Consider the following 27,162-nt stretch of genomic DNA (forward strand, 5'->3'; position numbering starts at 1 on the left):
TGCAAATTAGCCTGCTTAGTGATTTAACTCAACTATTTCAGCTTTGTGAAAATAAGGCTTTTGAAAATTATGAACTCTCTGGGTTATGTAACCGCTTTTGCTTATTAGGAATATCGATTTTGTCTATGAAATCTGTCACTTGTTAGGTGCATTTTTTGCTTCATCATTTTATCTGCAACTGAAAGGTCATGGAGTATCATCTGTATTCTGAACACATTATGCCTTTGTAAATTAGTATCCTCTAAAGGTGCATTAGGTTTTTCAGGAGTCATCTTTCTGGTCAGTGTAACAAGGGCTCTCTGAGGAAGAAGCTGTATTTCTTCCATGAGAGCCAAGTGAGTATTGAGAAGACTTGATGTGTTCCAGTATGTTGGAGACTTGCTTCCTACGTTTGCCCATTTTTTCAGCCTGTTGCCTGCTGAAGTGAAAGGTGAATGTGAAGTAAACCAAACAAAATATCATATTCCTTTTGCTCTGACCTTGCAGACTTTATTTTTTTCTGCAGCCTTTCTTTACTGTTGTGTAGCTACAGTTATAACTTTCTTTCATCAGCCAAAACAGGTAGGAAAACAGGATTTCTATATTTCCCCTTGAGCACTTACCACTTATAGGACATGAAAAGCATTCAGCAGTAGGTAGAGACAAGTTTTTAAACAGTGCTACTAACATCTACAAAGAATATAGCAGTCATTACTTCCCTAGGTTTCTACTTCATTGCTTGACCCCCAGACCTGTAAGCATGCACGGTGTGGAGTTACAGCGGTCAGTGGAAGACCCTTCTTACTGAAGATGCTAAAAAAACTTGATGTACGATACATGCTTGTCTCTGGTCTTCTGAAGTGTAACCCTGTGAATGTTAGGAGTGAGTGAGGAATGCCTGAGCTGTCTTCCTTCCTTGGGGCTACATAAATAGCACATTTTAAAGTGTATGATTCTTGCAGAAGATGCACTGAGGGCTCAATGCTACAGTCAAGGGCGGTTGTCCACAGACCAGGTGCTAATGGTGATTTCCCCCATGCTTGCAACACAGTGCAGGCATCATTTCCCTCCTCCCAGGCTGGATGACAGGGCATGTGCACAGATGAGCCCTTTTGCTGGAGGGCTGGGGCTCGCCTGGCTGGGGCTGTGGTCCTTGGGGAGGCTCAACCACCTTATTCAGCAGTGATATGTCCTCCTCAGTGGAGCAGGAGCCCCCAGCAGCCAAAACCAGAAACAGCTGCCAAGGAAATACAGGTTCAGCTCCTCAGTGGCAGGAGCGTGTTCAGTAGTTTTCATTTAACTTTTTCATGACTGACTGTCCCTCCAGCCCCAAGGTCACCTTTTGTTTGCAGCAGGTCCTGTAGGTACCTGCAGGCTCTGGCATCGCCTTTGTCTGGGAATGCTACAGTTACAAGCTGTCAGGTTACTTACACATGTCTAATGGTCTTGATAGCACCTGGTGAAGTAATAGTTTCCATTTGGTTACAAATACATAAATTTCAGTATTTCACTTTATTTTTGTATGGTGGTGAAGTTAAGTAGGACTGTGCGGAGAAAGGAAAAGCCATTAGGCTGACTATAAAGTAATACTGGAGTCTGATGTATCATCAACTCTTGGCTGTTATTCCAGCAGATGTGTTCCCTATTCCCACGTGAGTCTGGAAATGGGCTGATACTGCCTTGTGTGTGTGAGTCATGCCACTGCTGTTTGCTCTGTGCAGTGGTAGGTTTGGGTCAGGCTCCAGAGGGGCAGGTATTGCTCCAAACATGGGACCCATTGGGAGGATCGTGGTATCACCACGTTCCCAAAGCAGTCCCTTGTGCGTGCAGAACTGGCAGCAGGCAGGAGGGCAGAGCTTGGATGCTCCAGTACGTAGCCCCTTGGGAGAATTGCTGCTGCTCAGCAAAGGGCTCTGGCCTGGGTGCAGTGAAACATGGATGTGTGCTATCTCAGAGAGGAGGTGTAATTAGGAAATGTAGGTCATCAAATTCAATTAGCCCAGTGCAGTGTAGCTGGGAAGAGTTCTTACTGGATTTACTTCCTCCTAAGGGTAGCTCTTATTAAAGGATACTCTAAGTGAAACCCTTGTTTCTAAGATGCATTTAGAAGCCTGCAGAGAGATATTTCCCTTCCCAAAGTAAATGTCTGCAAAATGAAGTAGTAAGATACTGAAGAAGCTGCGTCCACAGGGCCCCACAAGTGGGATTGGTGAGTGAGCGAAGGAGAGAGGGCTGTTTGCAAAGGCACACATGATTAAAGGAGCACAGTTGAGTTAGGAGTCTCGCATCTAAAGTGTCCTTTTATTAGAAGAGCTTTAATTAAGTAGAATCTTTGAACAGTTACTTTTTACTTACCTGTTGTTTTGCTTTTCTTCATTTTTTCCCCTTATCCCTGTGCATTACAAGTTTCCTCTTTAAATCCACTTGTATTTTATGCATGGACAAGATACATTATCAAAGTGAAGATTAACTGAATTACAGACATGTCAAGGAAATTCTTCTTTTTTTAAATGTAACTCCACTTCTGCCCCCAATTTCACTGTACTTCCTAACTGAATGCAATATTTAGCTCTAATGAAAGAATATGATCTCAGGATATGTAAAAGTGTGCAGCAGCTTGTTTGGCAGGTAAAGGAGCAAAACAAGGAATCACGTTGCACCTGCTGGTGCTCTTAAAATGCTTTCCTTACAGGCATGTAGACATTTGCATTTCTGCATTTATTGTATAAAATGTAAAGGGACATCCTGGGGAGGGGAGCGACACTGATTGAACTTAGAATAAGCATCCAAGCAATTTCTGTTTAGAAAGGAAAAAAGATGTAGTATTCTAATTTAGGTTTTGGTTTTAAATTTGCTCAGTACTCATCCATCATTGAGTATGAAAAGGATGTGTGCTGCATCTTTTAAAAATGTTTAAAATTCTCTACCCATGTGCCTATATTGCAGAAATTGTTTGGGCAAATTGTGTAAATGTCAATGCACTGAAGCTCTTGTAGACTTAAAGGTATTGAAATGCATGGAGACCTTAAAGGAGTTCTTTGGCTTGTACTTCGTTAATATTTGTTGCATAGATTGGGACTGTGTAGTTGAGAGTTTGTACGTGTGGCCTGTTTTGGCTGGATGAAATATCACTGTGTGAAGGGCAGGTGGCTATTTCCTTTTACCGAGCATTTAGATGTCTGTCATAAACAAGAAATTCAATTTTTTCGGGACTTCTGCTGATGTATCACTTATATCCAAAGCAGTGCTCAGTCACAGGGTGGACGAGTGCCTTTCGCAGCAGTTTTGTGGCAAGGTTTTGGAGTGGCTTTGTGAGGGCTCCCATGCTCCCTCCTCAGGGCAGAGGGCATGGTTCAGCATCTGGTAGGTTGTTGTCCTTTTGGGCAGGAGGACTGAATGTTGTCACGTAGGAGGATATAATCACCATAAACTCCCTGTTCTGTAACTCTCTGGTCTTGTAATTTTACTGAGCAACAGTGTCCCAGGTCCCCTGAGACATTAGAGGGGAAAGGATGGGAGGCAGGCAGAGTTTGAGCAGGCTGGTTAAAAGTAGGAGCTGTGCTTTGTAATTAATTTGTACTGTGTTAATGTAATTAACATGTACATTGCAGTGAGGGTAGTCTGTATACAGTTGTTGATGTTTTTAATTATTGCCTATAGTCTTATGGCTTAAAAATGCAAAAGGTGAGGAGAGAGCATGTACTGCAATCCTTCGGCACAGGAGGGTGAGGGATGTCCTGGCAAAGCAACCCGAGAGGCAGCGTTGTCCCTCTCTGCATTTGCAGGGTGCAGAGCAAGTGTCTGGAGGATAGAGGCTCTTCTCAGCTCACTGCTGTAGGCTGGGCTGAGCATGTGGTGAGCCTGCAAGGAAAGGCAGAGTAAGGCACAGACAGAAAGTTTCTACCTCTTAAATGTGTGGTCATTTAAGACCATGTGGTCATTTAAGAGCACACGCTGCTGGATCTTGCGTGTGGTCTTCATGTTTTACTGCTTGCTGCTTTATTCTCGTTGCCTTCTTATGACTGTAAGCCAAAGCAGGACTTGGAAAACTGGCCCTTTCTTTGCCATTGTCAGTTTAAGTTCAAGGAGCAGTAGCCAAAGATGGACAATTGTTTATACTTACTGCATATTTTTCTCTAAGAATTTATTAAAACTTTTTGGTATAGTATTAGACTGCTAAAAGTTATTTTCAGGTGGAAATGTTCCACCTAGCACTGTCATGGCCAATTTGGTCCTTAGATGACTCCTAGTTTGCTTATTTATATTGAGATGTATTTCTGACTATTTAAAACTGTTGGTGTGTCTTCAAGGATTTGAGTCCATTTCATGTATACTAGCGAACTTGCATAATCCTGCTGGAATTACACTTTTCTTACCTGGAAGTGGAAACCTTACTGGAAATAGCTGGGAGATGGAAAGTGGTCAGAATTTACATTTTCTGCCATTACTGTTGCTATATATGTATAGACACTTCAGGGCACTTTTGCATAATGTGTTAGCATAGCTAAAATATGACAGACAAGTCAAATTCTCTGAAAGCATGAATGAAACCTATTATTAGAGGGGGGAAATTTCTGGGTTAGTATAACCTCTGCCCGTGGGCCATTGTTGTAAAATAACAATATAATATTGTTAACGGATGGTCCTCAGTGAAAGGCCAGTTACTGAGTGAATTCAATGTGAAGAAAAATATTCTTTGCTCCCTCTCATGATGGTCATTGCTACTCAAGCTGCACTGCCTCTGGAGGCTCTGGGCAAGTGCAGGCTGGAGCAATTGCTTCTCTTCCCTGCCCTTCCTTGGTGTGTGGCAGTGAAGACCTGGTGGTGACCACTGAGTCTTGTCTGGGGCTCCCCACCGGAGAGAATAAATGGGACTAAATCTTCCCAATGATGATCCTCGGCCATTTGTGCAGCTGGAATCTGCAGGTTGGTTTCCACATGCCTCAGAGTGGTGATGGGAAGAGTCAGAGCTGGGTGGTGGTGATGCTTCCCTGCTGGGATGGAGCTGCATGGGAGCTGCTTTTCAGCAGTATCGGGTTAGTTAATATAAAATTAAATCTTCAAAATACCCTCTGAGAAGGACACTGACTTGCTTTTCAGTGTTAGAAATTACAAAGTTTGGAGCCCTCTTGGTACAAGGACATGTGCACACAGCAAGATCAGGAGGCAACAGCAGACGTGCCAGCAGCTTGGAAATTAACTGCAAGGAATCTAACAAAATCCATTGTAATGCAAAACAAACACTTCTGAAGTTGGGGGTTTTTTTACAAAAGTTTTTTATATTTGGTTGATAAAACTAAGATTTAGTGAAGGGAGGAGGAAACGAGTTGCTGAACTGGAAACTCAGATGAAAATTCACACCAGACCAAGCTTGGCTGAGCGCTAGAGAAGCCAGGATGTGCTTGTACCCTTTACCACTGTATTTAAATTATGAGCACCTTGTTCAAGAAGCTACAAACTCCCAAATACCCCAGTTGAGGATATTTAATTATTTTTCATTTTTTCATTTGAAAAGAGTTCCCAACCTTAAAATAAGTGGAGTATCCTTGCCAAAGATCTTTCAGCCTCTTTAGAATAGAGCACTTAGATTACTGGGGACAGAGTATCTTGAATGCTCTGTGTCAAGGCACGAACAAACAGCACAGAAACAGTAGTACAGTACAGAGTGAAACCTGACAACTTGGTGTTAAAGGAAAGGAATGCTACTGTATGGTTTGATTGTGATCAACTTATCTTCAAGTGGGTTTATTAGCAATTTAATGGAATATTGGTTATTCAAGAGCCATAATAGCCCTGGTTGAAATGTCCCTTCTGCACAGTTTTCCCATACCCTGTGGAATGAGCAGAATGTGACAGTTGAGCTTTCAACAGGCTTCATGAATTTTAAATACTTTTCAGCTGTAAAATGGGGCACATGGCGTGTGGTCAACGGTGGACAAGGAGCTGGCAGCCGCTGAGGGTATTATGGGATATTGAGTGTCTGGGAGATAATGAATGCTTGGCTTATCCAGGTGCATTCTTGGCCTGCTGTGCATGTCCAGACAGAATGGAATATATTTCTCTGGCCAACATTTAACAATTGATCATTTTGTAATTGTAAGCAGAAAGTATTTAGAACATTACTTTCTCAGCGTGCCTGTGTACGACTTAAATTTCATGTCATCATCTTTATCCGGCAAAATCTTCTCTGTTTTTCTGTAACAATGCATTCATGCCACTTAAACTTTTCCACTAACCTGATTTTATGCTTGGTGGAAAAGGCTTAGAGAGCCTTTTCTTCTAGTGACTTTAAATCTCTATCTGTTCAAGCATCCTTTTTTTTCCTGTGGTTTTTTTTTTTTTTTTAAACCTGACTGAAATTATTTCCACTTGCTGTGGGTTGTAATTTCAGCCCAACTTTTTGTAGCAAGTGAGCTGGTTGCTGGCTCCTGCTTTGTGGGAAATAGCATCCCTGCATTTTGAAAGCTAAATGGTGGAAGAGAGGAAGGGGAAACCCAGGCATGGTTTGCTGCTGGTGAGCTGTGTAAAGTTGTTCTCATGCACTTCGGTTCTGCTTAGCTATGAAAATACAACATGTTCCAAGGACAACCAGATTGATTGTATTTTTAACTGCATGTACCTGGAAGAGGAGGTTGCCACTTGAACTCCTGAGACCTGCCAGACTGGAGTTCTCCTCCTGCTTGGCCAAGAAGCTCTTCTAGGACAACAAGCCTTAGAGGCCACCTGCCACATTCTGTTTCTTCTCCATGTGCCAGGCCCTCTCTGCTGACTCTGGTCCAGCTTTTTCCATGTTTCCCCCTCCCTATTAATCCCTGGTGGTACTGTGCTCACCCCAATCTCAGGTCACTCTTTTGGGGCAATAGATGCTCAGCACCAGGTACATCAGCATAGTTTCTGAGTGTTTCAGTAGTAGAGCAGTAAAGGGCTTTGAATCCATAATTAGCAGTGTGTGGGCAGTAACAAATGAGGTAATTATTTGTGTGGCCCTTTCTGAACTCCGTGGTTCATAAACTCCCAAAACTGCCAAAAACTGCACCTGCTTGGTACAAGCTTTGGGTAAAGGTGAAACTGTCTCAGAGCTGTAATCTAAAAGCATTACTGTGGTATCTGTGTACCAGGAGCAGCTAACAAATGATATTCTGCTTGAGGACATAGCTGGGGAGTACCTTGGTGTTCCTTCTTGGCCCTCCTGTGGCCTCGTTTGATGAAAAATGGCTGAATCCTGAGGACAAGCCGTGACGTGTGTATCCTGCATGGCACATCAGGCTGAGCAGCGTGGAAGGAGCACTGTCTGCCAGCAGAGCACGGTGCTGGCTGTGTGCTGGTCAGTATTCTGGCACAGGCACTGAGCCATGTTGTCAGAGAAAGTTTTCTGGGGTGTTTTCTGGCAGAGAGGTTTTCCTGGGTGTTCTGATGTAATGCTGTTTTCCATGTGTTGTGATGTTCAGCCTAGTTTGATGAAGTCAGGCTCGGATCACTCAGAACAGAGCAGTCCAGATGTGATTTGTCTGGGTGTCTTGGGAGCACCATATCCACCCATGCCATCCAGGAGTGTGCTGCTGAGCAGCTGGCAATCCACTCTGGGGCCAGGTTGCTGTTGATCTTTATCTTTTCTCCCCTTCTTGAGAAAAGCAGTGGGATGGACACAAAGACTCTGTGTGGGGGGAAAAGGGGGATTGATGGCTAAAGCACACTGTGGTCTGTCAGTTGGATGGGAATGGCAGGTACAAGATGTCCTTACCAGACTGTTCTGGTGGCTGTTTGTAGAGCAGAGCTGACGTTTCTTGTCTTGCAGTCTTAACAAACTCTTACAGCATGATCTGTATTGAATAGCAGTGCTGGAGCGTCTTGTTCTTCCACTGTTTTCCTGATGACCTTTCAAGAGCCAGGGCCCTTTCTCGTATTAACACTGGGAGCAGGAGTTGGAAATTCTGCCACAACCCACATCCCACAAATTTCCGAAATCTATAGCTATGAGGGTGTATATCTGACATGTTTAAAGCAAGAAAACAACCAGTAGGAGTTTTTCTTCTCAAAAAGCCTCAAAACTATTACAGCACTGCTTTATTTTCTTTGAAACCTCTGCAAGTCCAGAAGGGCAATGCTCATTGTTAAAAGGAGACAGACCTCTCACCTCCAAACAGAGCAGATTCAGGCAGGCAAGAACCTGGATCGTGACCAACAGTGGTATCTGATTTTGCAAAACTGAAGTCTACCCTTTCCTGGCCCTGGATCTGTCCATCTCTATTTATAGCCTTTACTCAGAACCTTGCTGAAAAATGTGTTATATATTGACAGTGGCACTTTGTGAACTCAGAGCTAATGGCTCCAGAAATAATCACCTTTGAGATATCATAGTCTAACTTTTGCGTATATTAAGTCTGGCATTTGCTTTGCATGGCTATGAGTGACTTTAAAACACAATGAAGTAAGACTCAAATGCAATATTTGTGCTTTAACAAACTGGAGAAATGGGTGGTGAATGTAAACTTTCAGGACACAGTGCAGTAGTGTGTCTTGGACTGAGCCCTTTTTGTTAGAGCTGCGGGTGGTCTCTGGAGAACTGAGCTGTTAGCACATAAAGCTGAGCTCTGCTGGTTTAGAAACCTCTTTTCATCTCTGGGTCATTGGATGGTCATCTGCCCTCTGACTCTCTCTGCATCCTTTCATTTAAGACAAGTCTACAGACATCGTCCCTCTTTCACCAGGAGCTTGGAGACGAAGGCAGGTGGGTCATTGCAGTCATTAGAAGACGCCTGATTTGGTGCCATCCACAACTTCTGCTGAGCCCCAGCTGTGCCCCTGCCCATGGGGCATTTTGGGAGCCTCAGTGGCGCCTCACCATGGCCCCACCACCCCAGAGGAAAAGCTACCCTGCTCTTGGCAGGTGTGAGACGGTGGCTTGCAAAATCATTTCCCTATTTCCACTGTCTTTTGAAGAGATAATTTCCTTCTTACTGTCAATAACATAAATCCCATAATATGGTTAGTGCACAGGAGACCAGTAAATAATTTAGGAAGCAGCCTATGTTTAGAGTGCATCAAATACTAATATAGAGAAGTAAAAATCCCCGCACATCAGTAACAGTAATTGGTGGAAGGCACTGGTCTAGAGGGTAATGAGCTCCATTTTTAAAGCACGAGGAAATTAGATTCTTATAAATGTCAAACGCAGTTATTGTCCTCTTTCCTTGAAACAGAGCTGAGCTGGCTGGAGCCCATTGTCTCTCAATCAGCTTTGCTATGGATTAGACACATCCCGTCTCACACCAGGAATGTGCTTATTAGAAAAATATCACTGCACAAAGCATACTAGATTTAACAGTCAACCCATGTACTAATGGATACATGTACAATAAAACCTAATATCAGCTAACCTGAGATAATAAGATACAGAAATCTGAAAGGATACAGATGATTGTTTTCTTTGTGTGTAATAATTTTGACTACCTGGGATTTTAGTTTTCAAATAAAGGAGATGAAGTGAGGGAAGGTGACTTTTCCTCTTGGCTGCTTATGAAAAAAGGAAGCAGTAAGTCTTCTTCATAGTGAATATGCTTGTAATCAGGTCATGTCCAAATATTTTGTGTATTTTACTGGTGTCTCCTGGGTAACTGCAGCTTCACAGAGGACTTTGTTGATCCACCGTTTTTCAGTTCTTTCCTGAAAAAAACCCAAGAGGTTTTTTGTTCATACATCAAAGCTAGCTCTGTGAATTAATCTTTCATTCATAATGAATGAAAATCTTACCAGTATGTGTTAAGACACCACACATCAGAAAAATGGCTATCGATTGTCTGGGGAGGGCAAAATGTGAGGAGGAGAGAGGTCTTTCTAAAATCAACCTCCTCTCCTACATCCCTATTTTTAACGTCTTACTTGGGGATAACCATCACTTGTCTGTCCTTAGCTAGAGATTGTATCTTATTTCCTCTCAGGGGTAGGAGCTCTGTTAGAAAGTAGCACAATCCTTCTTGATGTAGGAAGTCTTAAGAATGGAGCAAAGCTCTAGATTCCCTTTTGCAGTGATAAGATACAGACTCAAGCTACTTGCGTGGACTTTACCATCCATACTAACCCAAACTCCAAATGCTGCACTATGCTGTTTCCAAGGTGGAAGTGTGTCAAACACGTACTGTGGACATGCTGTGTTGGCGACCCTGCTCAGGACTGCTGCAGGATGTCTTTAGAGATGATGTGGTGGGGGTAATGTGACTCTGTGCTGTCTTCCATACAGGAAACTCAGCAAAAGCAGTTGAGCTATTCGGTCCTAGATTTGTTTTTCTAGAGTTCTTTTTTTTACAAGTATGTGGGGGTTTTTTTCCAGTTGCCTTTTTAATAATGTTAAGTCTTCCTTCCTATCTTCTCCATCTCAACTTGTTCTTCTTTTTTTCATCTCTGCTTCTATTGAATGAAGTTGCTGGTGTTGCCTATAGAAAACAAACAGTAACTTGAGTCTTCTATTTTACGCAAGCAAGAGATATTGAAAGATATTCCTAGCATGTGTCACCAGACATGTGAACAGCACTTTCCCATTAGAACTCTAGGAATTTCTACTCGTTGCTTCAAGTCCCTGCAAAACAGTGGACCATAGGCTTGAATCCATCATGGAAAAATCATCCAGCTATTTATATGGCAGTCATTTTATTTATTTAAATTTGGTTTCATAAGCTAAAATGAAACTGATTTTGGGGGGAAAACATCCTGAGGATCTTACAAATATCTTCAAAGCCTTGGACACCATGAAGCAAATTAAACTAGTTTTCTGTGATTGTGGACAACTTTTATTTCTGATAATTTTCCTTAATGTCTGTGCTACAGCTGTACCCTATGAATTAAATAAAGAAACAATTAGAGGCATCTCTCATGTAGCCCAGTGGTTAAATGGTAATCAGCAGCTGGTGATTAAAACATCCATATGACTCAAATCACAAATCCGAAGTCAGCTTTTACATTGCACTATCCTCATTAGCTAGGCACTTTACTTAATTGGTCCTCTAGTGCAAGTGTTATTAGTTGGCCATTCTGGGCCAGGGATGTGAAGTGCTGCTGCCTCCCTGCCTGCCTCTCCCTGGGGAGCTTTGCTTTGACTGACTGTGTTGGAGTCTCTTCGCAGGACTGTGCGTGGTTTGCAGTACTCAGGTAAAAACTAGGTTTCCACCAACCCATGTTGGTGACTGGTGTTTGTTTGCTCTCATCACAGCAATTGTTGCACGGCCCTGGTCCCAATTCTCATTAGAATTATTGCGCCCTGGTCCCATTTGGTCTTCAGGCAGCCTTGCAACACATAAAGCACCTTCATGTCTTGTCTGCAGGCTGCCCAGCTTTTACATGTCCTTAATCTCTCAGATGTTGTTCTGTGTTCCAGAGAAGCTTTTGCTTTTGTCTCTCCGCACACAGAAAGTGGGTAGGGTGGTCCTCTGCTACAATAACATTCACACTTCTGCTGATGCTTCATATTTGTGGAGGCATGGTAGGGGAGGAGGACAGGAGTGGCATGAGGAGCAAGTGCTCACCAGAGGCAGCCACTGGCTTGATTTGCTCCGCAAGCCCAGGCAGCTTCTGCTGGGAACACCTGATCAGCAGCATATATCCTGAAAGGACTTTCTCTCCTTGGTGTTTTGGTTTTGGAAGCTGCTGGAGGTCGTAGATTAACTGGAGATAGGTGACCACGCAACAGGCTCAAACCTGGTTTTTCCTGCCATTAGGCCTTCTGCCTTAAATAACCCCATCTGATGGATATATTTATTTATTCCAAATCCTGTGACTGGTGTCCCAATTGTGAGTTTGCTCATCTGCCTCATGTCAGCACGAAAGAGTGAGTCTGTGTGTTCTTAGAATAGAGCCCTTCTTTTATTATGCTGCAACTCTATTACTTCATATTAAGCAATTGTTTTCTTTTTTGGGGTCTTATGACTCTTAAGCATGTAGCCACCTGCACAGTGAAACCCACTGGGCTTCACAGACAAAAGAAATCATTCTGCTGTCAGCATATGGATGTTACAAAATGTTGCCATGTTTGTAGAAAGGCAATTTTCCAATATTAACTCAGCTGTTCCCCATTTATTTTTAAAATATCACGAGTCCAATCCTCATTGTAGATCTAATTTTAAAGAACACTGGAGATAAAGCAACAAGACTAAGAAAGATAAAGACTTTCTACTAAGCCTGGAGACTTTTGAGTGCCAGATTTCTGTCTGAAGTCATCGAGTGACAGAGAAGCAAAAAGAAGTGTTAATTGTAAAGGGCATGCTGCAGGCTCACTGCAGTCTGCATGCCAAAGCCTTAGATAGGATTTTGTGTGGGGAGGATGAGTCTCCTGTCTCAGCAAGCCCACAGGTACAGTTCTGCTTTGCAGCATAGTTCATCAGAGTTCTCCAGGTGGCACAAAGACCTGCCTTTGTCCTGCACAGCTTTAAACTGAGGCACCTATTGTGACTGTGTGCTCATTGTCCAGGGTTTTTTCTCTGCAGTGACTAGAGAATGAGAAGATGCTAGAGAGAAAGAAGAACCTCTGGAGAGCAGATCAGTCTTGGATAAGATGCTACCCTCAGTGTAGACCCACATCACCTGTCCTTACAGCCCATGGGGACCTGCTCTTGCCTTTTGGGCTTGAGTTTCAGCATTATTGGGGTTGCTCACAAATGCCACATTGCTGAAATGTGGAAAATGAGTGGGAAAAGGTGGTGTGGGTGGATCACATCTGCCCCCTTCCTTATTCCCAAAATCCAGCGCTGCTCTTAGGAAGGTATGACAGGCAAACTGTTTGCTGCTATTGCTCTGTGGCTGCTGCAGTGAGCTGTCTAAGAGGTGTTCACTGTGTCTCCCATGTTTGTTAGTGCTTCCTGGGCACCTCTGGTTAACCATCGTGAGAAAGTTTCACTGCACACGAAGATGCTGCTGTGTGGGATCAAGTTCAAAGGTTCCTGTGGATGAGCTCATGTTTTTATTGACATTCTGCAAGCTGTAGTTGTGAGCTTTTGGTGAGAGGGTGGCTGTGTGTAGATGCTTCTTTTGGCTTACAAGGCGTCACGGTGATGTTGTTTGAACATAGCAAGTGTTAGCCCCTGTTCTGGATGGCTGATCACATGAGCCTCTATAGAAACAGATTTCTGCTCTAGGCATCCTCAGCAGCTCTCCCAGGGAAAGAAGAAACCTACTGAAGCTGCATTCCCCACTCCTAATACAAGCTCCTTTCAGCAAGAAATGGGCTTGGACTTCCAGCCATGTGTGCAGTTTTCCACAGCAAGCAGTCAGCCCCACAAGATAGGCATGAAACATCTTGTAATTATGAAGCAAGGTAGCTCAAAAATGCAAGGAGAACTGGTGTTTAGCAGAATTGCAAAGCTATAAAGAAGATGAATGTTTTATTGATTAGGGGATTATTTTTTTTCTGCTGACTGAAGAGGGGTTTGTGGTAGAGCTGCCACTTCTTGTGTCTGAGCAGTGTGGAAGGAGTAAACCTCACTCCTCTGCTGGTGCTTTTTCTGGCTCAAATCCAAGGGACAGGATTTGCAAGAGGATATTACTGTGCAGACAGACTGGACTTAACATGTGTTTTGGACCTCTTGTCTGTCTCCTCTGAATGCTGCATGGCTCCTGTGCAAAGGCAAGAGCCTGACCTCTGCCACTTGACACCCCATCCCCTGCAGACCACGAAGGCCTCTGGAGAGAGGTGGTGAACTGTGATGGGCAGGGACACAAAGGACTCTGCCATCCATCTTGCTAAAGGTTCATTAAAGGGCTTTAATTCTTATTAATTATATGTATTTCTGGCATTTTTTATTTTATTTTTCAGTGGTGCAATATGTTCTAAGTAACTTTTTTTTAAACAGGTTGAAGCCATGAAGAGAGTACTAGAAAGTCTCAACCTGAATATAGTCGAGATGGTGGATGAAAATGCAACCTTGGATGGTGGAGACGTCTTATTTACAGGTATAGTGAAAGTGAATTTGCTGTTTAATTCTGACTGCCTTAAAGACTCCCTGTTATCTGACATTGGCATAATAAAACATCATTTCTGTGGTTTGTGAAATCAGTTATTTACTAAATGTCACAAAGGTGAGTTCTCAGTACAACCCTCAGTGTCATTCCTAATGCCTGAATAAATGGAATAGCAGTGTACATAGTACAAAGAGCAGCGCTTGCATACAGATTTTATTTTAGCTTGTCAAGTGCCAATAAGAAAACTGCTTTCAGTAGTCAACTGTCTGCAGTTGTTTCATATTTCATACTACAAGCAGCTACATTCACCAGATTCATTTTCAGGATCTGTAAAAGCTTGATGCCGACAATTGTCACTAGTTCAATGAATCAAATGCAAAAAAATGCATTTTTTGTTTATAGAGAAAGTGGTGGAGTTATCTGTCAGATGTCATGTGCTAGACAACTTATATGCATGGTTGACTTCAAAGATGAAGATACTGACTGTGTTTTTTATGTCATTAAACCCATTAGGCATTTTCTCACATCGGCTGCACACGGGGCTGCTCCCCGCCTGTGCTGAATGAGCCTGTTTGTTTTGATCAACATCACAGTAGATTGTCTGCTTGCCTTAGTTCACCAAGGGGAAAAAAGGCTCTCAAAAGAAGCAGATGAGGAAGGGAGGCCTTTCTAAGGCAATGCAGATCCAGCACTGATTTTCTCTGGAGCTGAAGGATTATGGTGACTGCAGAACTGCCTTCAGACCAGAGGAAATCTCAGAGGGAGAAGGAAATGGTCAATCAGTGCTGTACTAATCCAACCCAGCTGTTCTCTTTCCTGACCCAATGGCCATTGCAGAGCTTTAGAAGAGGAAGCTATTTATGCTTCTCGTGAAATGTGTCTTCTGCATAAAGATTAATTGCTTTAGATTATCAACTCACAATTGCAGGTTGCATTTTTTTATGCTGAATTTTCAGTTTTACTACTCAGCTTGAGAAAAGAAATATAGAAAATGAAAATCTGTGAAAGATTGCTTCAGAATGTCTCTAAAGCTGGTCTGCTTTAAAAATGTTTATACTCTGATGAAGAAGCTAATGTGATTTTTTTTTCATGCCTTAAAAAAAGAAAAGCTGTAATTGTTTTGCTCTTAATTTTTTCATTCAAGGCAGAGAATTTTTCGTGGGTCTTTCCAGGCGGACAAATCAACGTGGTGCAGAAATTCTGGCTGACACATTTAAGGTTCGTAGACTCATTCATGCCACAGGACATAAAAGCTGTCATTCACTGAACTAGTTTAAAAATTATACTGGCTAAGGTGTTTGTCACACTCATGTACTTTATGTGGGACTAAAAAGGTTTGAACATCCTGTAAAGTGATAAATACTCAAGTTGGATCTGAGATGTGAGATTGTTGCATAAAAATAAATTGGATAGTGGGAGGCTGGTATTTTTTGAGAGCATATAAACGCTCACGTTCTTCGTGTTCTCATGTATCATCAATGTATTCTAATTGACAGTCCCTGGAGAGGTTTTATGTACATACCGTTTAATTAAGCATTTTAATGTATTTCTTTATAGTCTCAACAATAGTAATATTTGAAACATGTTCTGGGTTTTACTCCAGTGCTCCAGACAACACAGGCTGGTCCAGAGGAATGTGTCATACTTAAACAGTTGACATTGTGCCCTGGGATTGACAATTTGCAGACAGTAAAATTAATTATGGAATATCTCAATATAATTATGGCATTAGGACACTTTAAAAATATTTATAACAGCCATTCCTTGCTTCCGTACAGGATTATGCTGTCTCCACAGTCCCTGTTCATGATTCTTTGCATCTGAAGGGCTTTTGCAGCATGGCTGGACCAAACTTGATTGCTATTGGATCAAGTGAAGCTGCACAGAAAGCCCTGAAGGTAAAGCACATAAGAAAATTTTCTAAACAGCAGATCTCCTTTTGTTTTGTTTTGTTTTAATATCTGTTTTAGAATACTGGAATTTTAAAATGGATATAGATCAATGAAAGAGGAAACCAGTACATGAGGAAACTTGGCTTTTAAAAGTGCCAGAGGGGAAGTAAAAGTTTTGTCATGAAGAAGGAGGGAGAGGGGTCTGATCCCTTTTGCAAAGATGACCTGTTTATGCAGGATAGACTTTCTGGATAAATCAGTAAGTAATTCCAGCTGCAGGGCCCAGAGCCTAGGATTCCCTGTCCCTCCTTCCATCATCACCTGGGTGCAAAGTAAAGTTCCTTCCTGGTCACACTTTTTCCTCTCTGATCCCATGAGAGTCTCATAACAGCACGGCTTCAACAGGAAGAAGGGAGAGAAGTCTCACCCCAGCCTGCCCATAGTTTGTGTCTAAACATTTTCCTATAAAGTGGGAGATGTGGGTTTGAACCCTTGGCCAAGAGGCCTCATATATCTGAGTCTCTCTCTTTGCTGGCAGATTTGGAAACCAGTAGTCCATTGTGTAGCAGGTCAAGGCTGTGCTACTACCACCATCCTCAATGGGAAATGTTTATTGCTGCTGTAGTTTGCAGTGGGCTCAGTGGCTTTCCTGCCTGCTGTGTGTGTTTAGAGCAAATCTAGCAAATTAAACTTCATCAGAGATGTGGGCACAGAGACAGCTGAGATCATGAATCTCATTATGCTTGTAGGAAACAGCTCGTGGAGAGGTCAGCATCTCTGTTACTGCAGGGTGCAACAGCTGCAGGCACTGACACTTTGCAGCAGAAACTTTGGCTGGGCCACCAAAACAGCAAAGGGCAACTGAGACTTTTTTTAACAGGACTTGCTGGAAAGATTAAACCAGAATTTACTTTTCAGTAATGGCAGCAAGTCCTAAGTTTTCAGTTTTTGATTATACCGATTCTTTTGCCAATAAATAAGAGCCTAAGTGCAGGCTTTGTTCTTTGGTTTTCCAGAAGCCTCCTTGATGCAACATGGTCGCTAATGCATGGAGGAAGCCAGCTGTGTGTTCCTAATAAGAAATGAAGAGTGGTAGAGATAGCTCTGCTGTATTAGTGAGAAAGCCCTTTGAAATCTACTCAGATTAAATGTAACTTATGCAACCCAACTTGTGTCTCTTGCCCTGGTTCTAAAGCATGAATTATTTTTAAGAACAGCATTGCTGTCAGTACCCAAGGCACTGCTCCAAATCTGTGCCAGGCAGAACATTTACAACAGAAATAGTGTGTAACTCCAAAATCAACATCCCTGGTCCCCAAAGAGTTTAGGAACCTACACTGCATGTCTTGTACACTTCCTTGTGTTTAGGAAGCCAGTGATATTTATTACTTTAAAACATCTTTAAATATTTGCAAGATGGAGGCCTGAGAGTTTTCTTGTCCTTACTGCCATGCTGAGATATTTCGCTGGATGTTTGCTTTTCAGATCTTAAACATTTTCCTCATGGGCATAATCCTAGGACTTTTCATTTCCCAGCAGCATCATTTTTACTATCAGAGCGCAGCAGAGATTTGTTGGGGCTTTTTTTCTTTTTTATCTTGTGAAGGTTCAAGTTTTAAAATGTCTCACTTCCCAGCTGAGATAAAATGAACATTCTCAGAGTGTCCCTTGCTGGACATGGGTTGAATTGTGGGGGCCAAGAAAGTCTAGTCTTTGCTGGTTTAGCCTTGCAGCCTGGCAGCAATTAAGGAAGTAGGATGGCGGCCTGATTGCTATATCTGAGTTCAGGGGAGCTCCTAAACAAGAGTCAAGTCCCTTGACTTCCCACACACTTTGGAGTGGCTTTAGTTTGCTCATTCAGTTCCTTTGAACAAGCTGTCAAAGTTTCTCTCTTATTAGAAATCGCTACAGGAAGCCCTGAGAGCATATTCCCAGCTTATCACCTACATCTTCTTCCCTGAGAAACTTATAACAAATGGGTTTGGTTATGGAGGTCTGATGTTCCTGATGCTGTGAGATTGATTTAATCTGGGATGGGAAGTGCCCTGCATCTTTCCCTGTGAGATATACACTATCCCAAATGTTCAGGCTCAAACTCAAAATGCATTGTGAGCAGCAGCCTGATGAAGTTTGCATATATCCAGATAGCTCTACACTTGTACGGTGTGTTTATAAACACGAGTAAAATTCAAGTGCAATACTGGTTGCTCAGAGCTACAATTTGAACTTGAGCCAGGACTAATCTGAGAACTCATCAGTTTGATTAAAGCCCTTTGCACAGCTCGGCTAATCATGTTGCAGTGCCTCAATTTAGCTGTTGTAACCAAAAATATTTTTTGGATAAGCTGATTAAATGTTGCTGGTAACTAACCATCAAGTAAATACCAGCATTAATCAAGGTACAGCAAAAAGCAGATATATTTTTAAAAGAAGATGGTAATTAACAAGATAATCTAGCAGTCTTTGATTGTTGGTGGATATCTTTTTAAAAATAACTACATCTGTTTTCAGTGTGTTTTTCTGCATTGGACATTTAGCAGTATGTTGACACGTGTGAGGGTTATGTTTGCTCACACCCTGCCAACCTGAAGTTGAAGACTCTGGCCTAGAGCAGTGGTTTTGTCCCATAGCATGTGCCCTTCTCATGCTCCTGGAGAGCTGACAGGTTACATCAGGCAAGCATGTCGCAGTCAGCAACTTATGAAGTTACCCCAAGTGTGTTTCAGTGTGTTGGACCCAAGTCTACTCTAATCCTGGGGAATCTCTAGCTGTTCCTCCAGGAATCTAAATCTCTTCAGAGAAGTTATTGGCAAACAAATGTGTAAATTGCCTGTCTTGGAAGTGATGGCATTTGCAATGCTGCTTGTTACCAGCTTCCCTTAACATTTGAGTTCTTGCTTTTTGACAAAATATTTGTATTTGTTCACTTGCCTCCAAAGAAAAAAAAATTTCAGTTGGCAATCAGCTTCTTGCAGTCTTGTGGAAATGCAGCTGCAAGAGGATCTTTGAGGCACTGACACTCAGAATTAAAAGGTGCTCCCTGGATTTTACCAGATCGACTGAGCTGTAGCAGTGCTGTCAGCTGTTCCTCTCGTTACCCAATGCAGTCTGTGTGGCAGTACAGTCCCCTGAGCTTCTGCCGAGTCTGTTACCTGGCACGGCCCAGCTTGCCACTCCTTTATTGTGATAGCTTGTTATTTTAAACCCCTCCTTCACGTTGCCATTTTTCATGTCTGGAAATGCAATCATACAAGCCAGATGATTAAGTTGTCTTTAACCACATCTCGAACTTGTTTTCATGTGTCTTGTTAGCCAACAGGTGAACTGCTATGTCAGGCTATGCTAACACTGTATATTTAAAATAGGATTTATCTTCCTGCTAACAATCTTGTTTAAAAGAGAAATTTTTCTTGATTGTTCTTACTAGTGCAACTTGTGTATCCTTACAATACATTAAAGATAGAAAAGGAAATTGCACCTGGTGCTCACATATGGCAGAGTGCAACTGATGTAGAGTTTAGTGCAGTGTATGTAATGTAAAGCACTGCAAGTGAGCTAGGAAATGAGTGCACAGAGTTTAGGATTATAGACCACATGCTAGAAGTAGACAATAAATCAGAAGAGACATTTTAGCCATGAAATCCTCTTCAGTCTCTGGCAAATATAGAATGTTTATTTGAGCTATAGCTGAAAAGTGGCACTTGAGGAAACTGGGTGAAAAAAAAGAAAAATTAAGTGCAGAAAGTACTGGGGCCTGCTATCACATCTGAAATTTTAACTTCCCTTTGCTGTTTTCAGCATGCATTTAATTCCTTCTTGTAGTTAAACCTGTTTATAATTCCATACATGTAATTCCACAGTTGAGCATTGGCCATGGCTGTTGAGATGATAAAGCCTGGGATTATTTTTCTGTTCCCTCAGTGAGGCCAGGATTTCCTCCAAATATGTCACCTTTGGGCTCTGATCCTGCACTGTTGGAATTGCTGACCTTTGCTGTGAGCATGAATGAGGACAGATTTGGGCTGTGACAGTGCTGGTCCCGGTGTAGGGAGGTGGTGGGGCAGTGCTGCAGGTGAACACTCTGCACCACTTTTTCCACAACAAGGGGCATAGCCCTGGCATCTGGCTGGGACAGCAGAAGAGCCAGGACTGGCCCAGGACATAATCCAGTTCAGGTCCCAGCAGCAAAGGCAAAAGCTAGGCAATGTGGTGATGGGAACCATGACACAGCATCTGTTGCACACTCCTTTCTGTATTCTCTTGCTCTGTGCTAAATCCAGAAAAGCCACATTTCTAGCTGCTTCTATTGGTTGGTACAGAGCACAATTTCCTTCCATTTTGTAATGAGTGAAGACTTGGACAGCAGCAGGTGACTGGGGACACAGTCTTTGGTCAAACCATTCTCTGTCACCCTTTGGTAGCAATCCCAAAGGATCCAAGGGTGTTATTTATTCCCAGCTTTGACAAACTCAGCTATTCCCTAGCAAGCAGTATGGATTGTATTTGTAGCAAGTGCCTGCTAATGAAGTTCTTTTCTCACCCGTTGAGAGATGAGTTTGTCCTTTGGGTAGGCTCTGATGTCGCTCATTCTCCGAAGGATTAGCCCCAGGGTCTCTCCATGGGACTGGCAGAGAAAGCCTTGGGGTGAACCCACTGACCTGGAGTAGTGCAGGGTGCCTGGTGATTATTGATGGATCTTGGAAGGGAGCAGAGGACCTGGAATGAAGATAGGAAACCCAGCATGGTGGCTAGGGATGAAGGCTGCAACATGGAGGGCACTCATCCCGCCATATGGCCTCAGCTTAATCAGGCAGTCAGCTGTGTCTGGCATATTCCCTCTGAGATCTGGAATAATGGAGTGGCATGTGAACCATCTGGGATTTCAGGTGGTCATTTGAGAGGAGTGGATGCTAATTACAGAGGCAGTGTGGCCGATGTGGCAGATGTCAGGACTGAGTGGCATTGCCAGGCAGAGTGCAAGGCAGAGCAGTTAATACAGCTGAGCTTGTAACCCATCGTGTACCCTCACAGACCTGTCCCAGCAGGACCCAGAGTGGTGGTGACATTTGCACTTCTGAGCTCATCCTTGGAATCCCAGAGTCTAGCCTCTGGAAAGCATTGAATAATGATTCAATGGGATTTCTTTATTGTCAGGAGTATGTTGGAATATGTACAGTAGTGCAATGCCATGACTCTAGCAAATACCTTTATTTTTTTTCCTCCCACTTTCAATAAAAGGTTGGACATGATTGTCCTGCCTTGTTCTTGACTCTCTCATTCAGTATCTTCTGTTGGCTGTGGAGCTGCTCATTCATTCATTCCCTTAATTATTTCCTAAAGGACACTATTGCAAATGCAGCTGTTCTGACAGGGGTCAAGGGAGGCTTATCAAAACCACATCTTAAGGATAAAATAGAAAGGATTCTCTTCTGGGCAACTAGGCCCTTGGTCTGTATCCAGAGCTATGATCAGAGCAGAGCTTTTAAAGACTTGGGTGCAAGGAGTTGTTCTAGCATTGGCAGTTGCTCCCATTCCTTTGATTAAATGCCTTTTGTTCTTACTCCATCTTGTATAACTGAAGTCTCTGCAATGTGCCAGCTTTAAAGAGCTAAGTACTGTTTCCCTGCATAAGAGGAGGGTTATAGCGCCTGCATAAAGCAGAGGGATTCCCAGCTCTGCCACAGAAGTACCTCCAGAACAGGCACCTAAGGGAAAACTTCATCTCTCTAGTATTCTTAGAAAGCAGCCTCTACTGCCACGCAGTATGAAAAGGCTCAGCTAAATTTGCTCTCCTATTGTCTGTATAGCATCTGTCTTTTCTAGTAATGCACAAGTTTGCATGAAAACATTATCTCTTCTTCCTTAAGAATTCATCATTTGTGCCTCTGCTTATTCCCCACATGAAGTCATAATCCTTTATTTACGCTATCACAATGGGTTGCTGTGGAAATGATTACTAATATTAATAACCCAAAGAAGATGACATCAGGTAGGGAATTAGCAGAAAGTGCAGATGAATGCTGACTTTTCTGTAATGCAGTAACAAAGAAAGGTCAGTGAAATACAGAGACCCGTTGACAACTTTCTCCTTAAAGCTAAATATTAAAAAAATGAGACTTTGCTTCTCTCAGCCTTATAGATAGGAAAATTAGTCAGTCTGTAAAATTCTGTGCACTTTCCTTTAGCTCCTTCTGATTCTTCATTACTTTATGAATTAGGGGTAGATACTGTCTCAGAAGACATAAGTGTTCACTGAGTGACAGATGACCTCCTACTTTAAAATGGCAACTTTAAAACAACAAGTTATATTTTTCTTTTCATTAATTGTAATGTCATAATAGACACTGCACTTATCTGAGTGTCAGTGTTGTTCAGTTTGCATATGTGCAGAAGAATCTAATATTTTGAAAGATAAAACCTCAAAAATATATTTATAGAGTAGAGATTGTTGTATTAGTCAGTTTTGTTTGTTTTTTAAAGGAGGAGGAGAGTGTCCCTTTCAATACATATTTATCTTCACCAGTAAGGCTGTCAGCCACAGGAGCTGGATCAGAGGCTGACTGAGATGTCATTTGACTTGCGTAAATGGGGACTCATGTTTCTATTCCTTTGCTTTTTTTTCTTTGACTATTCTCTCCCTGTGTTCCTGTTCCAAAAGACAGGATGTTCGTCCTCTCGCCTTCTTGACTGAAAGCAACAGCACACGTAATCCACTTCCTATTCCCCTTCTCAGGTCATGGTTCCCCTTTGCAGTGGTCCTTGGGCAGAGCTGGCAGGCAGGTGACAGCACGGCTGTGACACAAGGTGGTTCAGGGGGGCAGAGCAGTGCAGGTGTGCACAAGAACACCACATGGTACCCATCACATCCGTGGTGATGCAAAAGGTGTCCTGCGCCAGGAAAAGCCAAGGAGCAGGGTGGGAGAGGCTGCTTACTCTGCCTTCTGGAAAACATGACTGAGAGGGTGCAGCAGGGAGGAAAAGCCCAAAGCCCAGCTGCTGACAGTGTGGGTGGTAGGTGGAAATTAAAGTAACATTCTGGCTGTGTCTGGGCTAAGAAATGTGGTGTACTGACCATGGCAGACTGGGGCACTGCTGGTTTCAAATAGATCTTGAATGCATTTTTCATCTATAGGTCTATGCTGTCCTATCCTATATCTCTATCAGACTTTTAGGTACCTGACAAGAACACTTAGATCATTCTCCTTTGATTTGTGCTGCTCAAAGTGGCTGTCTTGTCCCCTTCCCGCTGAGTCTGCCATGCTGTTTTCTCTCCTGCCTGTGTGCATATCAGGGATGACACTCCTGATAGATCTCGACATTCAAGCAAGTTTGCTGGCTTTTCCAGCTCTGCTCTTCTGTCCCCTGTGGTCAGCCAGGCTAGGTATTCATGGTCACTGTTGGTACTGCTGCGTTTCAAGGAAACTCTGAGAAGCTGCTGAGTCCTGGTACCCAGGCATAACTGTGGCATAACTCACCAGCCCCACTCTGTCCTGGACTTTCTTGCATTGAACACAAAGGCTGCTGCTTTCTCTCTCCAGTGCCAATTGTTTCTCCAAATATGAAGAAATGAGGAAGGAACTTAATAGATAGAGACAGGGCAATAAAACACTGAATGAACTTCAGTGTAGGTAAGTGTAAAGTGATTTTCAGCAGGGACAGGGAGAATGACAATTCTGAATGTTATTCTGATCATCACATGTGAAATAATGTGCTCTGACTGATCCATACCAGAGAAATGTGATCCTGGGCTTGTTGAAATTTCCAACTCAGCTGAAAGCAAAATGGAGAACATCATTATGCCACTGATTAAAGCTGTGGTGCATCTGCATGTTGGCTGTTGTGTGCACTTTGCATACATAATCACTTCATTCCAAAAAAGGTAAAGTAAAACTGGAAAGATTCAGAAAAGTGCAATAACGACTGACAGATGCCTGGACAGCTTGCCTAAGGAGACAAACTAAGCAAGCTATGACTATAACCTGAAAAAAAAGACAACTAAAATGGAATCATAGATACCCAAAAAGTCAGGAATGATGTGGAAAAGGTGATTGGGGATCAATTGTTCACTGTCTCCTCCACTGCAAGAACCAAGGGAGCTCTAAAGGTAAGGGGCAATTTCAAAAAAAGAAGGGAAAAGAAGTGCTTCCTTGCACAGTACCTGTCTGAACTCTGAAGCTACTTTGCTACACATTCAAAAGCAAACTGAGCAGACTTCTGGGCCTGGGACAGTGCTGAGCTGGTATCACTCTGTATGACAGCTGATGAGTTGAGGTTCCTGGGAACCATGTACTAAATCTTGGTCACCTCCAGTCCCTGTCTTGGGATCCAAAAGTGGGTATCATCACCTCTAATATGAAGCTGGAGACCCCCCAACATGCAGCAGTAAAAAAGAAGCTCTTCCAGGTTCTGAAAGAGTTTTAAAAAAGCAGATTTGGTTATCAGCAGTATTTTTCAGGTAGCAAGCACTAATTTACATTTCTCAGCCCTCCCTCCAGATGGCAATGAACTGGCCAGGTGCCTGTCCTCATCTTTCACCTTCAGTGTGTAAGGGCACAGGCCCAATGTTATTCCCAGACAAGCAGTCTTTCCTCCAAGCAGAAGAGAAACATACTGTCCTTCCAATCTCCTGTCCAACCTCATCAATTTTAGTTGCCCTGCACCACAGAAATACTTCATTTTTATCACTGTAGGCAAAATCTTGATGTAACTTAATCTTTTCTCAGAACTTTCAAGCTCTTAGATTCCAGGCCAAATGCTACTTAAGCATCATTGTAAAACAGGCCAAACTTTAATATGCCTGGAAAGAAGGAAAAGAGATGGGATAGAAAAAATACCTTAAACAGTTTGAAGTGACTAGTTTTCTTTTAAGAATAGTGTGACTTCAAGGATTTAAGAAAGGATAGCTGAAAGCTGATGAGAGAATGATCCTGTGGGTGTAGGGTTACATGTATTTGACTTGAGCTTGGATTTGATTTTTCTTTTAAATGTTGGGGGCCAGGAGAACACGGGCTAATCAATGCACAAATTAAATCCTGCAAATCTGGGCATCTGCTTTTCTGTCAATATCACACAGGCATTTTTAAGTGTGGTGCTCGATGCCCTGTTAGCAAGGGGAACATTCAGTGTATGTTTGGTTTTGGTTGTGGGGTGTTGGAGGTACAAAAGTGCATTGCAGGTGTGGTGGGTTTGGTCTCTCTCCATCCCACAGCAATCTGGATGTGAACAGGTCCTGGAGTGAGTAGGCAGCAGGGCTCAGACTGGGGCCTTCCTCACTGAGGGTGAAAATTTATAGCTGGGTTTGGCCTGTTTTAAAAGTGCATGCAGTCATCTTAGCTCTGTCAGTGAAAACAGGCCCTAAATGCATACACATTTTTCCTTCATGCATAATGCTGCTTCATAGTTAGGATTATTTAGCTTATCCATTACCTCAGTTGTCTGAGGACACACTGTAAAAAAAAGCTATAGAAAAGGCATTTTAGGCTATGTGAATGACTTCAACATAAGGAAAGCATGACTAAGGGCTGAGAGAATGTGCAATGAAAATGACCCTCTTTAGGCTGAAGAAAATTCCCAGAAAAACAAGGCATGTGGGAAATGCCTGGCTCTTAATGTAGCTGGTTGTACAACGTTTGTGGGCAGAAAGCCAGCCCTCCACAAATGCATTATGTGAGCACTATAGTCTTTGTAAACTTGTAATTTTAAAAAAACCCCACATATTTTGGGGGTATCTGATAGAAAATACAATCAAAGGACCTTGCTTTTATCTCTTTTTCTCTGCTCTGGAGTCTATCTGGCCAGGCACATGTACTTAATGACTTTACATAATAGAAATACGGAAAAACCCATGGGTCTGTAAAGTACCTGGATTGTGTCATATTGGTGCGTTTCTGCTGCATCCAGAGCCTCCCTGTGGGGCAGGCTCGGGTGGTATTGCCTGGGCACTCTCTCAAGTAAGTGGTTTTTGAAATTTCACTTCAACATGCAGCCATAGTTATCACAGTCATGAAAGCTTGCAAATATGATTCCCTTCTTGTCTTTGGAGCTGAGGAAGAGAATAATCTTGTATTGTCAAACCTCCAGTTAGTAATAAAAGCTTTTTTGCAGTGTTGTTTCAGCCAGCTGAGATCCCAGTCCCACTGTCACAGCTGTATACTCAAACTCCCATGCTGCTTCATCTCACTTTCCCACTCATTTTTTTTTCTCATTTGTTTCTGAATTAATTTAGCCCCTACTTGTGTGCTTTTTAATATTGAAAACAATCCTTTTAACATATCCTCGCCATCATCTCCCAGGCTTCTCAAAGCACGTCCCTGAGGCACAGCTAGAGCCCTGCCACTTGTGCTTCATTTCTGCTTGCTGCTGCTGTTCTCACTTCAGCATTTTGCAGAAACAAATGAATGAGAGATATGTCTTTACCCTTCTGCTTAAGAATTCTTTCATAATTTCATATAATTTCACAGTGATTCATAATATCTTTTTGATGAATGAGCTGTTTCTACAGAAAACCTACAATATCAGGATTCTGTTTCCAAAAAGTAGTGAAGAAAGTGCAACTGTTTCGGTTTGGGACCTTAGTGAATTCCAGGCTTTGTGGCTTTTCTTCCACTGTTACATGTATTTTAGTGCAGATTGAATAAATTTTTCCTTAATCAAGACTTAAAAATATTATGTAGTGAGGAAAAGAGAAGCTGCAGGTAGAGGACAAACCTGGCTCTGGTTACTAGGCAGAAGAGCCACTCTGGGTGCAGGCATGTCACCGGCTGCTAGATGTCTGCAACATCAAGGAAAGCAGAATAAAACACATCCTGGCAACATAACAGAAACAAAATTATGAAAATCAACTGTGATAAGTGCGTACCAATACAAAAATGCATCTGATGAAGTAAAGGTGCAAGGACTTTTGCCCAGAAAAACATATTAACCTTTTATGGAGGTTGATGCGTCCTTGGGAACTTGGGAGAGTTTCATAACTTGAGAAGGAACAAGAAATGACAATCTGATAACACTTCCTCAAGAATGCATGGCATTCTTCATTATGAGTTTCGTGTTCTCCGCGGGACGTGGATGACTCAGGCTACAACATAAAGCATGTATCCAGACCTATGAAGGATTTTGTTGGTTCCCAGTAAGTTGTAGAACCCATTATATTTCAGCTATATGTAGTATTTTTTTTAATGAATGAGAAGTAGTACAGATGAATGACCTTGGAAATAATTTAATGATAAGCTTAACTGTGCCTAAAATTAAAGTCTGCTTTCTGCTACATGATGCAAATCCCTGGGATTTCTGTGAGAAGGGAATTTAGTTGAAAAAACTTTGTTAACAAAAGACTAGGTTTTTCTAAAGA

At 42.5% G+C, this 27,162-nt stretch overlaps 1 protein-coding gene across 1 annotated transcript in view; it reads left to right on the forward strand.

Moving 5' to 3' along the window:
• DDAH1 (dimethylarginine dimethylaminohydrolase 1) overlaps window positions 1–27,162 on the forward strand; it is a 58,936-nt gene that overhangs the window by 25,573 nt on the left and 6,201 nt on the right. The window contains exons 2-4 of the mRNA XM_027651712.1: window positions 13,815–13,914; window positions 15,068–15,141; window positions 15,702–15,821. Of these exons, the coding sequence (XP_027507513.1) occupies window positions 13,815–13,914; window positions 15,068–15,141; window positions 15,702–15,821 (294 nt within the window). The remainder of the gene's footprint in view (window positions 1–13,814; window positions 13,915–15,067; window positions 15,142–15,701; window positions 15,822–27,162) is intronic.

Source organism: Corapipo altera, unplaced genomic scaffold (assembly GCF_003945725.1).
Source record: "Corapipo altera isolate COAL_440 unplaced genomic scaffold, ASM394572v1 57, whole genome shotgun sequence".
In the NCBI taxonomy this organism is placed as follows: Eukaryota; Metazoa; Chordata; class Aves; order Passeriformes; family Pipridae; genus Corapipo; species Corapipo altera.